Here is a 15388-nt window from a genome sequence, read left to right as displayed (position 1 = left end):
ACTAATAATCCACTGTTTGAAAGGAGACACAGATTTAGATTTCACACTCGTGGACGATGTGCTTCTCCGCAGGTCTTCCTCTGAGTCTGCAGCAGCTGTGTAGGATCACTGTGAGGAGGACGCTGGGCACCAAGGCCTCAGAGGTCATAGGTCAGTTGAACGTGTCCCACCGCATCCACAGCTTCCTCCAGTTCTGTGAGCGCCCAGCATCACTGCAGGGCCACACATGAGGGGATTTCTGCAGCTGCAGGAGGGACTGGTGCTCTATTTCAAACATCCCATTGGAATTTACACGTCATGGACTGAATATCTGCTCATAATTTAAAATTCTATTAAGTTATCAAGTATAATTATTATGATATAAAACCCTGTAACCGCATTATGTATCCAGATGAAGAATAAAAACTGGTTGCATTCTCCATTGAGGGTGCAGTTGCCTGTTTGGTAGTAAAAACCTACAAGTCCCAGGGTGCACTTGGCTGCCAGGTGTGTCACGTGACCGCCGGGCGCATTTAAGCGCCGCTCGGGCTGTTGACAAACATCTTGCTGTTGCCACGAGAAGCAGGAGGATGGAGATCGAAAACCCTCAGCCCTATTTCTTCGGAGACATCGGTGAGTATGTGAATCAAAACAACATGGCTGCTGAGACTTCTTATTTTGTTCTGTGACCCGGTTTGACCGGCGGGTAAGCGAACACCTCCTCTGCAGTCTGCGCTGTGTCCTCATCACCAGTGACGCTTTATATTGATATCATAGAAAATCATCAACACCACCACGTGCGATTTAGGATTATGGGTAATTGCTTCCGTGGCGTTGGTTTGTTGTCTGATCGAACCACTATATCTTATCTTACACTGTGGGCTCATACAGATCTGATAATGAGGCAGTGAGAGGCTCATCTCATCTGACTTGCTGGTTCTAAATGTAACTCCCATTTGCCACTGGATGAGGAAACAGGCAGACAGCACAACAACAACACATTGAGACCATGTCTGTCCTCAGTGTCTCTGAGCTGTCATCAGACTCATTCACTTCACAGAGAAAACTGACTTCATTTTGAGTTAATTCCGAACACACTGTAGCCTGTTTACTGAGAAAGTTTCATGATTGTTGTGTGAGATCAAACTCTGCAAATGGTGAATAAGAAGTATTTTATCTTTCATCACGCTCGAGTGGAAAAGAGAAAACTGAAATTACAGACTGGTAAATGTGGCTGGTAAAATTTGTCATTTTCAAGGAGAACTCGTAGAAATTTTGACTTTTTGTTAGAACCTGAGTGTTTTTGTGATCTACCCTGTAAAGACAGAGACTGATAATGAACACTGTTGTTTATGGTGTTTCAGTTATTCTCCATGATGTTAGTTTCACTTTGTCTCCATGAGCTTTGAATGAGATCCTGGAATGAAGACAAAAGAAGAGACTGGATTTATTCTTTAATTCAACTTTCAGCTTCTTCACACATTTGATTTTGACTGGTTCATACATAAGAGATCTAAATGTGTATACACATATATAAGCAACAGAAGCTTCTTAAACTGTCCAGGTGTCACATTTAAAATATGACCAAACATCCCATAACACTGATGGTCTATAAGTTAAACCAAATTGTAGTTGATCCGTTGGACATGTTGACGCTCTGAGTTTATTGATCATCAGTAAAATCTGTTCTCTTGTTCAGGGATTTCATGGACACACAATCAGTTTGTTTCACCTCCATCTCACATGTGGAAAAGAAAAGAACAAATAATCAGCTTATTGATCAGGATCAATACAGGTTCTAAAGCATCACACCTGTGAAACTCAGATGAGCAGCATTACAGTAATTATACACCTCAGGCCGTAAGTAGTGATCAGACTCACTTAAATAATGGACGGTTCATTTAAGTGTAAAGTCTTTGTTTTGATATGAAAGAAGTGTGTGTGACAAATAGGCCTTTCAACACAGAGCAGAGGTTAATACTAAGGAATGACACTATAGTTCTCACAAATATATATACATATATATGCATATATATTTGTGTTGTCCCAGCATAGTTCTCATATATAAATATACGTATTTGTGTTGTCCTACCATAGTTATCATATATGAATATACATATTTGTTTTATCCTAGCATTGCATCGTATATGAATATGTACTTGTGTTTTACTAGCATTGTATCGTATATATGTACTGTACTTCTATATGTACTATATATGTGCTGTGCTGCAGGCTGCTGGTCGGAGAGGACAGATGTGCACAAGGCGGCCTCCGAGGGTCAGGCGTCCAAGCTGCAGCGCCTCATCCAGGGCGGAGCCTCGGTCAACATTGTGGCACTGGACTCCATCACGCCGCTGCACGAGGCCTGTCTCTCGGGACACACCCAGTGTGTACGGCTGCTGCTGGACGCTGGAGCGCAGGTACAAGCAGAGGGACGGACAGATTCCAGATCAGGGGTTTTTGTTGGGAACAAAACTGTCTGTGTGTCTACTTCATCTGTAGAGTATATCTCAAACAAATAAAGCAACTGGGGAAAGATGTAGAGATTATTTTTTTAGGGCTATTTGACAAATTGAGTGATTTTTAGAAGATGAAATGTGATTTTCTGGAAGTAGGCTGCAGTTCTTCTATTCTTCTATATGTATAATCGTACGCCCCTGGGATCAGGTGGATGCGAGGAACGTGGACGGCGGCACCCCTCTGTGTGACGCCTGTTCAGCTGGAAGTCTGGACTGCGTCAGTCTGTTGCTGGAGCGTGGGGCCATGGCCAACCCCACTCTCACCTCGCACACAGCCTCACCTCTCATCGAGGCCTGCGTGTCAGGTGAGTGGGCCTCAGCTCGCTTCACATGCCTCTTTAGTTTCTGTGGAATCAAGTTAATGTTGATGAGACAACCATGACTTACAGACTGTTTTTTGTATCTCAGGTAACTCGGACTGTGTGAAGCTCCTGATTGCCGAGGGTGCTTGTCTGGAGTCGTACGACCTTTACCTCGGGACCCCGCTGCACGTGGCTTGTGTTAACAAACACACAGATTGTGTTAAAGTGCTGCTTAATGCAGGTGAGTCTCTCCCCCATTTGTCTTCACGCAGCCTGACTGGTCGGGGCAGATGAATCTGGTTCTTCTAGAGGTTCCCTCCAGCGAAATGAAAGTGAATCGAAGTGCTGAGCAGGACCAGCCATTGCATGAAGTTAAATAAGTCTCTTCCTTATATGTTTACTGCACTCAGACGTTTGAGGTCACACTTTTAAATCCAGTATGATGGTAGATGGGTGTTTTGATTGCACTTGTAACTTAAGGACAAGTTACCTGACCTGTAATAATATACCAATGCGACCTCATCTGACTCTGTTGGACCAGGCACCATGTTTACATGTGGCTATACTGGGTACTTTGAAGTGATGGAGCGTTTCATAGTGCTGACATTTTGAGATGATTTGGCATCAGGTGATGACTCATAAGGCAATGTCTGCATTTAAGTGATTTTTGAACAGTTTAAATGATAATTTTTTTTTTATGTGAATTAATAAACAGAGTCCAGATCTACTGAAGCAGAGACAAAGCACATTTTATATTATTGTTAAAGTGAAATATACATTAGTGTCATATAGATATTCTGCTAAATTTAGCAATTTTCCTTCTCGTTTGTTAACAATTAAGCTTTATTGTTTTGTCGTAATAAATGTAAAATGTAGAATAGACTTCTCATGACACTACATATTTGTGTATTCTGCAGGAACCAACGGGCGACACTCAGATACTCATGGTTTAAAACTTGACATGAGATTCGGACACAATCTGAAAAATGTAATTCAAATACCAACCTCATCCTCCTCCACCTGATATTAAGGTTCCTCTCTGTTAAGGTGCTAAAGTGAATGCTGCCAGGCTGCACAACACTCCGCTGCACCACGCTGCTAAAAACAAGCGAGTGGAGCTGATACAGACTCTGGTGGAGTACGGGGCCAATATCTACGCCAGAGACCAGAACGACAGGAAACCAGTGGACTACACCACACCAGGCTCTCCCTCTGCAGCCTGCTTAAAGTTTTATGAGAGTAGGTCATTCGCAATAATCACTGATGCATGTAAAGCACACGTTACCTTGTTTTGATCAACCAGGCTGTGTAACTGCCTGTAAACCAGTACAGCAGTGCAGAGTGTCACCAGCAGGTGGCAAGCAAGTATCATTTTTCACTTCCATGAAACTTCAGCTAGAGACACCTGTTGTTTACCATGATGCTCATACTCAGCCACTGTGACTGATGCATATGAGAGGGTGATGAATTACACACTTCCCAGTAACAGAACCAAAGTGGAGCACAGTCTTTAAATAGAAGAAAATAAGGCTGGAAAGGTTGAAAATGCTTCCAAAATCCCACATTTATCTTTAAAAGAACACGTTAATAACATACTTTTACAGCAAAGATCGCTTTTTTTTACAGTGTAATGATACACATCATCTTTGTAATGAATAATATTCTGCCACAATATAATCCATTAGTACTGTTTTAATATTTTGACCATCTGCTGATGAAAGATGTGATTCCCCTGGCGCTTCTCTTCTCTTCAACTGCATCCATATTACCACGTTTTTTTGTTTTTAACTCTGTTTCAAACCAGAACGATCTCTGTCCACACAAGTGTTTTGGCTCTGTATCCGTTATATTCCCCTTCCATACTTACAGACCTGAAATTGAATATTACGTGACCACTCACGTGCACTAGGCATGCATGTGCCAGTGCAAACATGAAGCATTTGGTTGTTAGTCGCAGAAAGGGCTACACTACTAAAGAGAAGTTGTATCAATGTAAAATAGAAAATTGAACTTCACAACAGCTGTTAGCAAAGACAACAGGGTCAATAACACTTGTAACTGATCATCCAGACTTCAGTGCTCTGAACTGGCAGCTGAGGCTGATGCTGCTTGTTTTCTCTGAAAGGGGGTCATGAGGAATCAGCAAACGCTACATTGTGATCGAAAAGACCCAGTTAGCAAGCGATCATGTCTACGTCATTGTTTCCAAACATCTCCATTTCTGCACGTCCAGACTAAAAAGCTGCCCATGGAGTTTAAAAAGCAAAACTCGACGATCAGCGTTTCCATACTTGTCCGTTTTTGCTAGAACAGGACTCCAAAGTAGTGTGGATAGCAGGCATTGTGAATATAGCCTTACTCAACATCTGATGCTTTGTTTTCTGTTTGCAGCCACTCCCAAGAGTCTGCAGGAGCTCGGCAGGTTGGCGGTGAGGCAGACGCTCGGCACCGAAGGTCTGAAGGCCGTGGATCAGCTGGACATACCGAAGCTCCTGATCAGCTACCTCTGCTATCAGTGAGAGCCACCGGGAGGAGGAGTAGGATCCAAGCTCAAAAGAAAGGCTGGACTTTCACAGAGCTGCTGCTACATTCTCACAAATAACATAGGTTAGTGTCAATCCCAGCATTCTCAAAACTTGAATCAAAATTTCACAGATCGCAGTCGAGACAGAGGAGCGTATCTCAGCTTCTGTGATGGAAATTCAATTTATGTGCTGTATTTGCCCAGTTAAATGTGCAAGTTTAGGAGCAACTGCAGTAACGTATACTTCGGGCTAGGGGCTGTTTTTTTTGCTTCTTTTAATTCCTTGGACTGTGCCATAGTCGAGGATAACTGATATGGCATGTTGGACATCCAAAAACATCCTGACAAAAATACTAGCATGTGATGATGTGTTCTGTGACACTGACACACCGGAGCACAAGGTACTCCTCTACACATCCGTACACATGGAGAAGTAGAAGAAGGTTTGTGCCACATACGACCACCTAAGGGCGGCTGTGGCTGATGGGTAGAGTGGTCGTCCTCCAACCTGAAGGTCGGCAGTTCGATCCCCAGTCTGACCCATCTGCATGCCGAAGTGTCCTTGGGCAAGATGCTGAACCCTGAATGGCCCCCCCATAGAATAACAAAGTGCTGCGAATAGATGCACTTTATGAATGTGTGTGTGAATGGGTGAATGTAAAACTGTACTGTAAAGTGCTTTGAGTGGTCATCAAGACTAGAAAAGCGCTATATAAATACAAAACCATTTACCATTATTCTTGCATAGTGTCCATCGAGAGAGGCAGAAATAGTGTTGGACGGTGCCGACATTTGTAGGACTGGGTTCTAGGCTCTGAGTTCTAGGCTCTGATTGGCTGCATTAACAGAAAGAGCACAGACTGAATGGAATGCAAAGTGTTTCATACAAAAAACACGGGTCACAATCAACCATATAAACACTATGATCACAGTCGCACCATTTCCTGATCTGTTTATTGGAAGTCAGCGCTTTATAGTGTGTGTGTATAGACAAACTAGTTAGATATGGACATTTATAGTGACCTTACAACAGGAAATGACTCCTCATCAGCAGCTTTTCTTTATTGATCTCTTACCACTGCTCCTTTGTTTCCTTTACTGCCTGGGTAAAGGAAACAAGGGGTATTGTTTTCAATAGAGCTGCCAACATGTAATATTATTTAAATGTTTCAGCTATTAAAGTCTTAAATAGCGTCTATTAATGTTTGACATTTGTGTAAATGGAAACAGAAAGAATAGAACAAGACAAAAATAAGCATCTTATTTTAGAGATGACTGTAGATGGGTATGTATTTAACTAGAGAACAAGTGAGAGAGGAATCAGGAGAGACTAACGGAGACAGAGGATTGAAGGTGGGGAAGGTGAGGAATTGTTGAACTCAAGACCAAAACATATACACTCCTTTCTTCAGTGCTCCTTCAGAAGCTCCACCTCTCACACACGTGCACGCGCATTGCCAAGGTGCACCACTGATCTCAAGTCATTACATGTCCAGTGTCTCATTCTCTCATCCTTCTATGGTAGAAGGCGGAGGAAGGATCACATTATCTTGTTTGGGATGTGATCACAAGAAGCCAACGGGAACAGTGTTGTGGTGTTTGGGTCGTCCAGCTTTCAAAGCCAGGCCTGTGTATTTAAACCTGATTTCTTTCAGCGCTTCCACAGATCGTCCAGCCAGCAGACCATGAGGAGATATCAGCAGAATTGGATAAAAAGTGTATTGGATTAATATCACTTACCCAACATTTATTTATTATTATAAACCTTCGCATTTAGGCCCTATTGTCATTTCCTTATCTCCAGGGGTGGTCATTCCATAAGCTGCACATGGAAGTCCCCATAGTGGAGAATAGCAACTTGTGCTGAGGGGGTGAAGAGCGATGCTGTAGACCTCGATGGATTAGATATACATGATTCATGATGATGTCAGTGGAAGGGCCCATCAAGCCTGGATTATTCCCGGAAAATTGCAAGCAACTCACTACACTCACGCGTGTACTGTAAATATTGAGTAGCAATTAAAATATGAAAAAGCAGACAGCTGTGTCAGAATTCCCAGAATAACTTAAAACTTAAAAAAAATGTAATGTGTAGAGGCATTCCGCCCCGTGATGTTGTCACAGCAGCACTCGGGCCGAAGTTCTCCAGATGCTGCTTGGCTTCATCTCACATTCCTGCAAGTGAAGCCCCGAGCACGGAGACAGACACTGTAGTTCCAAGCAGGCGGTATCCTGGAAGCCTATTTATAGCTTTGTGTCTGATGCTCCATTATATCTGCTTATACTGCAGAGAGAGCTTAGTCAGGTCCTGGTATTTGTAGAAGGAGGCGCAGGAAGTAGTTTACAGTACAAGTTGCTCAGAGTGCTTAAGACTGATTCATCGGCTCTTCTCTGTGTTGACATGCCCCGTTTCAGAGTTTCATAACTTTAGTTGAATTGAATCAGGACAAACCCACACGCACTGAATAGTTTGACAGCAGCACACTGGAAGATATGTGAAGGATACTGGGCAGCACATTAGATGATAAATTTTGTTCCTGGGTTCAAGTTATTCTTTGAGTTCAGGTGTGACCTCTATCTCTGGATACAGTCAATCAATCTGTGGGGCCACGTCCCTTCTAGCCTGGTGATCTTAAACAACAATTTCACATTCCATCTTTACAGTGAACTTTCCCAATAACGGGAAAAACAATTCTGTCCCATTAACCTCAGTCCCAAAGCGATTCTGCTTCAGCGAGGAGCAAACCGAAGCTATTGTCTTACTCTGTACATGTTTAGTTGTTGTTGGCAGGTACAGACACCTCTTCACAAACAGGAAGTGGGTAAATCCACTGTAAATCCATAGAGCTGTGATTGTTTGAGGGTATTATCCCCTGATATGACTGTAAATGTGGGATGAGAGCTCATGATCAGCATCTTAAACTTTAGACCCAGCCGAATAATTGGGAAGTATTGTCCAAGCCAATCATATTGTGCACTTTGGAAATATAAAGTGACTATTTGGCAGTAAATCTGATGAAATATGCAAAGACGCTGATATAAGTCTTTCCAAAGCAAACAGCAGTGAGCGAGTGATGTTTCTACAGAAAGCTGGACTCTCAACCTTGTCTTTCCTCTTTCGCTCCATCTTGCTTTCCAGTATCAAACACAGGCCACGTGCAGTTTGCTGACATCAGCCTTCAGGATTTCTTTATGTAATTGCACAGTTTTCAAACCCCTCGCCTCTACGTGGAGCTGCCAGCCGCAGCGGTGACCTCGAGCAGCTTTAAAGGAACGAGAGGTCACCTGTCAGTTCTGCCGTCGTTCTGCACCTTCGTGTTTTCCAACAGATCTTTACAAACATTATTTCATGCCTTCGGATCTGCATCCAAATCTCTCGGCTCACCCCCCTCGCTTGGCTCGCTCCCTGAACGTGCCCGGGCTGCACGATACTGGCCTGAACATGCCGATCGTCTTGCTGCACCCCATAAACATGCCAAGATGTGGAAGTTTGTTTGATCAGAATATAAATCCCTAACAGCATATCAGTCATCATTTCCCGATATCTGGACTAGTTTTTGTTCTTTAACCGTGTGGTGCAGCTTGGAGCACGCACCTCTTATCCTTCCTTTTCATGTGGACAGTTCCTTTTATGAACATTTTGAAATGTTTGACCCCGATACAGATGGGGCTCCTACTTCAGGCCTAAAATAATAGTTTACTTGAAGTCTACAGAAGGGACTGGAGAAAGCAGAGAGAAGGGCAGGCAGGCATGCAGGGTATGTCCGGTTATCTAAGAGGACGCATGTCTCCAGCTCCTAAACAGGGATGTTGAACCTCAGGATGAACAATGGAGTCGCCGGTTTGTTGGCAGTTGTCTGGGTTGAAATGTTTTATTGAAGTGAATAAATTCAGGTTTAATCTGCTCTGATGTTCGGAGCGCACTGATTTATGTGAAAAAAAAAAACCATCCTACAAAATGTATCATAAATATTTATCTGAATAAACTGTACTGAAGAGTTGTTTTATTGAAAAAATTGTTCCGCTACTTATGTGTTTACGGTTGTCATGTTTTCACCTGGCTTTAATAAATACCTGAGTACATACATGTTTTTGTGGTAGAGTCTGTCTGATGCCAACTTATTCTTGTAAACACAAACCAAGAACAGCACATGATTGATAATTTATCCTCAGAACATTTCTTCCCTTTGCAGTAGAGTCATTAGTGAGAACTGCGCTACACACCATATACAATATTAAAGCTTTTGTGGATGCTACATTTCCTCAAGCATTAAACTCTGTTGATTTCCGACAGGTCCATGATTAGACATTCATATTTTGAAGACATTTAGCTGAATTATAAATACATAGTAGGAAGAACAAGTGGCACAGAGATGGAAAATAAAATTGAAACTTTCCAAAAAGCTACAGGGATTATTATGCAATTATTTTTGAAAATATAGTTTATATGTAAATCTAATTTTATTTGATTTCATTAATCTAGAAAAGCACTGAGTAGTCCATTTACAATTCCTAAACAACTTCTGCTTGACCATGCTGGCTGATGCTAAGTTTCACAAATGTAAGTTATGCAGGGGAGAGGCTACCTGCTAATGTTCTGATATTATAAAGAGAAATTGCTAGTAAATTCTATTTTATCCTGTACTACAACATTTGTTTTGCCACTAAGGGGCAGTCTCGCCCTTTAAGTTGACGTGATTGACACAATAACAATATTCCCTCTCCTTCAAGCTGTCTCCTCTGTCAGGTGACATCATTGCATGGAGTCAATGTTGACTTCATGATGGTAACTTTTGGGCTGTATGTTTATGTTGACAGGCCACCCGTCAGTCAATTCTGATTAAACCACGCCCACGCAGTCCTGATGTTTCAGGATGTCTTTCAAATCATTAAAGTTAAAATATGTCACTTTTGTTACAGTGTCTATGTCTATGTTATATATTTTGTTGATGTAATACATTTTGTTGAACTGGATTAAATCTGGGGGTCTGTTGGATTCGGAGAAGAGGACACACCTGAGGAAAGTGTAACTCCTGAATCCTAAACACAGAAGGATCCTAACTGGGTAATAGTGGTGAAGCCATCAATTCCCATGATGCCTTGCTACATCTCATCACCAAACTGCAACCTTTCTATTGTTTTGATGGAGAGACCTCATATTCCGTATCTTTAAATTAGATTCTTGTTTATTTTTTAGTCATAAACATTGAACATTAAGACTTTCAAGTGAGTTTTGGGAACTTAAGAGTTCAGGAATTAACTGTACAGTATTCACTTTAATACATTGTTTTGAAATCATAGACAGCCCCTGAGGATATTAACTATAAGGAATAAACAAAAGAAGCATTTTACCATATTTTCCCAGGAGAATTCAATGATCATTTTAAACAAGTGTGACTGAGATATGGGCTGCTGCTTTTATGACATCAATGGAGACATTTGCTAAAATCAGATGGTATTTTTTTATCATGAACATGTATCTTTGAAATAATGAGTTCACATTTCCTCTGGAAGTTGCCTCTCACTAAGATCAGATGTTCTTATTCGTCACTAGGCTGCGCCAAAGATAAGGGAATAACTTGCCAGCCAAATGCTCGTAGTATTAGTGAGCCAAACACAAACCGTGTGTTCTCCATCACCATGTGTTGTTCAGGCCCAGAGGACAAAGAGAAAACAAGCCCCTGTAATTGTGGTCCCTCTCCAGCTTGTGGCAAATAAATCAGACCCGGTTGATTTACTCGCATGTGTCAGGAAACAGCAGCTCCCTCCGTCTCGTGAGAAATACATCCTCGGCCTTACACCATAAACAAGAGGGGGGATCACAACTTGGCAGTGAAGGAGGAAGGAGGAAAAGAAGAAGAGGAGAGTAGATCGTTTATTTTAGGAGCTGAACACACAGGAACTCTGGAAGCCTTTGTTTGGAAATCAGAGGAAACAGCGGATTCACGTTCTCTGAAACGTGTCTATTAATAAATAAATGAATAAATACATGAACTTTATTTACATAGAACTCTTCAACAACACAGGAGGTATGTTCAAAGGACGTAAAAAGGTAATACATGCAGTGCAATAACAAATTTAAACAAGTTAATGCAGGAGACAATGGATCAATTGAAGCAATTAAAGACACAGAAATCTAGTTAAAAGCAATATAATAACAAAAACAACAAAGTAGAGCACCAAAGAAAATAATCCATTTAATCATGCTGATTAAAAGTAGTTAAGGTCTAAACCTGCACTGGTATTTACACTAGTATCTGCTACATTATACATGTATGAACATGGGAAGTTAGCGGCCATATTAAAAGCTTTATTGGGCCAAACATCATATCAAATATTGGATATCATCCAATCATCACTTGCCTCAGCGACCACAGCTACATGGAAATGTGAAGGTAAGTAGTTCAACCTGTCCTTAGTTGTCATTTTTTCACTTATGGGTGGAAATGCAGTGACCCTTCTGTAAAGGTGGCATGTACTGCCCATGAGTTAAAGGAATGAGACATAGTGTGACACAAAAAGTCATATCACTCTCATGGTGATACAGGTAGCCCGGTCCACGGTTCAAAAAGAACCCTGCAAAGACCTCTAAAGCTCTCTAAACAAACATGTTGCACCTTGTTTATTTATTCCACCCACGAGTCAAAAGGCGAAACAGTCATTTGCAGTTTTCGTCCAGGAAGTATTCACTGAAAACCCATTATCCAAATGTTCAGTGTCTCCATCTATAGCTCAAACTGCGAGATCCTAAATGCTTGAGTGTGTTTCAGCACATATGTAACCTGCCCCTGAAAATCATAAATCGTAGGTACTTTGCATGGAGCCAGTCTGGCTGTTTCCCTATTTTTACAGTCTCTGTATTACACACCGACATGAAATTGATATCAGCACCTTTTTAACTCACACACACACACACACACACATTCACACGGAAGTTTCAAAAAAAGAATTTCCCAAAATGTAAATAAACTTTAACACCAGTTGACATTGACACAACTATCGCTCACACAATTTCTTAATGGTCTTAATACTCCAGAGGCATTTTTCACATTCATATATGTTCTCAGAGTGTTTGCAGAATCGTTATCAGGGTCCATCCAGGCCTTTCGATTTAAAAATATTGTTCTTTTAATGTTGTTAATGTCACAATTTGTCATCAGCTCTCAAGGAAAACTGTGATGCTTTAAGGTACACACAGGATTTAGTGGCATCTAGTGGTGAGGATGCAGACTGCAATTAGTTGAATACCCCTCACCTGACCCCTATCTTCAAAGCCTATAAGAACCTTGTGTGGCCTTCAGATAACAAAAGTACGAAAGGTCATCTCTCGAGCCATTGTTTGGTTTGTCCATTCTGAGCCACTGTAGAAACATGATGGTGCAACATGGTGGACTCCATGGAAGAGGACCCCTCCCTCCCTCCCTGCCTCCGGATGTAGATATAAAGGGCTCACCTCATGGAAACGAAAACACAATGATTCTTAGTTTTTAATGTCACGTTCAACCTCTGCCAACAGATCCCTCGAAATCCTGTGGTGCTTTAACAATAAAGGACTGGAGCAAAATAACCAAAAGAATATTCTTGAAAATGTTTTTTAAAGAAACTGTGGCACAAAATAACACTTTTTATAAAAACGAAAAAGTGTCCATTTGAACAGATATCTAAAACCTGCACTGATGAGATCCAAATTTAGATTCACTGACTTCAATGATCTTCTAGATTTGATTAACAGTATCACATGATGGCTGGACTTTCCTCTTTTATCCGTCCACATGGTCGGGTATCATACCCACAGTTTTTTTCTTCTTCCACACGTGGCGTTTGATTTTTGTGAATCCTGACCGAGCCAGCAGCCAGTAGCGTGAACGACAGGATTAGATTCTTCCGGGCGCTTTGCTGAATGAAAGGAGGAAGTCTTTGAACGCGGAACACTGATTTCCACAGACGTTAAGTATCCGACGCAGCAGCTGCTGTGCCTCTGTCATAAAGTCGAGCTAGATCTGAAACCATGTGGAAAGAAGGAGGAAGAAAGAGAGAGAGAGAGCTCGGTGAAGCTGAGGGAAGATTATTTACAGCCTCTGGTCTTTGAATGAAGATCTTCACCAAAAACGATGAGTAAATGTAAATCCACATTTGAAGCAGACATCATTGCTCTTTTGTGTTTTTGGAAGTATATTAAGTTACAGGATGCATGCTGGATAAGAGAAAAACATGAAATAAAAAGAACAAAACAGGAAAAGAGCTTGAATCAATCTTCCTGCATGCTGCCTTGTCGTTCTAGAGCATTTCTATTCACCACTGACATCTCTAAGTGAAGAGATGATGAAAAGAGGATGCCCACTTTTAAAAATTGACTTTTCAATTATTCCACTGTACTTCCTTGGTTTGTAAAGCATTAACATTGTTAATCGCAATATCTTAAAGCAAATACATTTTCTCAATGAAAGAAGGATGCAGAATACACAAAGAACTGAGGACAGCAGACGTCATGAACCCATACAACGCACACAGTGTAAATTATAACACAGCAGAGATGTCGGCGGGAAGGCAGATGTAAGGGATTAACACTGTAATTGTAATAATTTATTGATTATGCCACTAAATTAAAGACTTCTGTGCTGCAGTTAATTGTTTTCAGCAGGACTCCAGAGGATCCCAGTCGGTCTGTCTGGCCTCCACCCTGCAGTCTGCTCCCACGCTTACACTCGAAGAGGCTGCTTGGGTCTGAGAAAATATACTTCACATGTCTGGAAGTCTGCACCCAGAGTTACACACTCACACACAAACACACACTGTACAGGGACACTTCAAACGCAGCGAGATGATCGAGCCATCTGGTTGTATTTTGGGAAGGGAGTCCCCCGTCCTAGCGCTGCCTCAGTTTCCGTCGCTCCAGTGTGAATGAAGTCAGCAGAGTCTCCTACTCTCTCCTAGCCTCCTGCTTTCGCTCTCAGTCCTTGTTTTTCTGCTGCAGTGACGCACGTCTCCTCAGCAGTGGCCCACTGGACATTTCTCTGTTTTCCAGTGAAGTTCTAGACGGTCACAAGGGCTGGACGACTTTCTGTCGTTCTGAGGAATTCTAATCAACTTCTTGTTCCGCCTTATTTTTTTTATGGTGAGAGTGAAAGAATAAACCTGCTTTGACCAGCTCTTCAAAGAGAGACAGAGGAACTACAGAGTGCTTTTAAATCCATGTCCTCAATGTGGCTGAACGGTTGTTTTTCGTCCGCTAGAAGCCTCCAAACTGAGCATAGAAGAAAATGGTTTAGTCCAGACCCTTGTTTAGACCGTTCACACAAAACTGAATCCAAAGATTATGTGAGATTAACACTAAATAAAAAACCTCTTCAATATTTGATATCAACAAACTGACCAATGTCCAAACTATATTTAACTATATGTCTAAATATTGATATTTGGTGCCATACATATCGATCATCGTATCTCATGAGTCAACAATATATGGCCTCAGCGATATTTTGTCCAACCCAGCAACCCAGTCTCGACATTGCAAACCAGTGGTAAAGAGCAGCCATTAGCCGTACTACAATCCAATTTCCTGTAACTTGTTTGTCATACATATATAAACCCAGCCCACGCACTTCTTCGTCCTCCCACACCTTGGCAGCGTCCCCCCAGTAGTTTCCCCCAACAACCCACGGGGTCTCCCATGGACTGCTTAACAATAATTAAAATTAAAAGAAAAGGTCAAACGAGACAAGAATCGATGGTTCAAATACATCTCTCTGTGAGACTGAACAAACAAACTACTATCAGCTACATTCTATCTCATTCTCAAATCAAGGACCACCAGTGTCCTCAGGACGCAGAGATAAACTTTGCTGTGTTACGTCTGCTGACCAAGGGCTGTGGTCATTACAGCTGTTGCACAACTGTTGCAAAAAGATAAGATGTCCTGGAAGACCTGGCCCAATGTGTCTCAAAGTAAAGACAGCTTGAGTTAATCGTTAGATCATATGTGACCCAACCAGCAGGTAAAAAATACTGATATTTACAAAACACCTAATTTTGCTCTTCATTCAATTTAAATAACGATCAAACAC

The 15388-nt window shown here is 41.7% G+C and overlaps 1 protein-coding gene across 1 annotated transcript; it reads left to right on the top strand.

The window, feature by feature from the left end:
• The first annotated feature begins 569 nt into the window (after positions 1-569).
• LOC128428783 (ankyrin repeat and SOCS box protein 13) lies at positions 570-7063 on the top strand. The gene is made up of 6 exons (XM_053415029.1): positions 570-612; positions 2212-2399; positions 2647-2803; positions 2907-3041; positions 3848-4039; positions 5192-7063. The coding sequence occupies exons 1-6, from the start codon at positions 570-572 to the stop codon at positions 5317-5319; spliced, it is 843 nt and encodes a 280-aa protein (XP_053271004.1). The 3' UTR covers positions 5320-7063.
• The last annotated feature ends 8325 nt before the right edge of the window (positions 7064-15388 follow it).

This window comes from Pleuronectes platessa, chromosome 22 (assembly GCF_947347685.1).
Source record: "Pleuronectes platessa chromosome 22, fPlePla1.1, whole genome shotgun sequence".
Taxonomy (NCBI): Eukaryota; Metazoa; Chordata; class Actinopteri; order Pleuronectiformes; family Pleuronectidae; genus Pleuronectes; species Pleuronectes platessa.
This window is presented reverse-complemented; position numbering and strand designations above follow the sequence as displayed.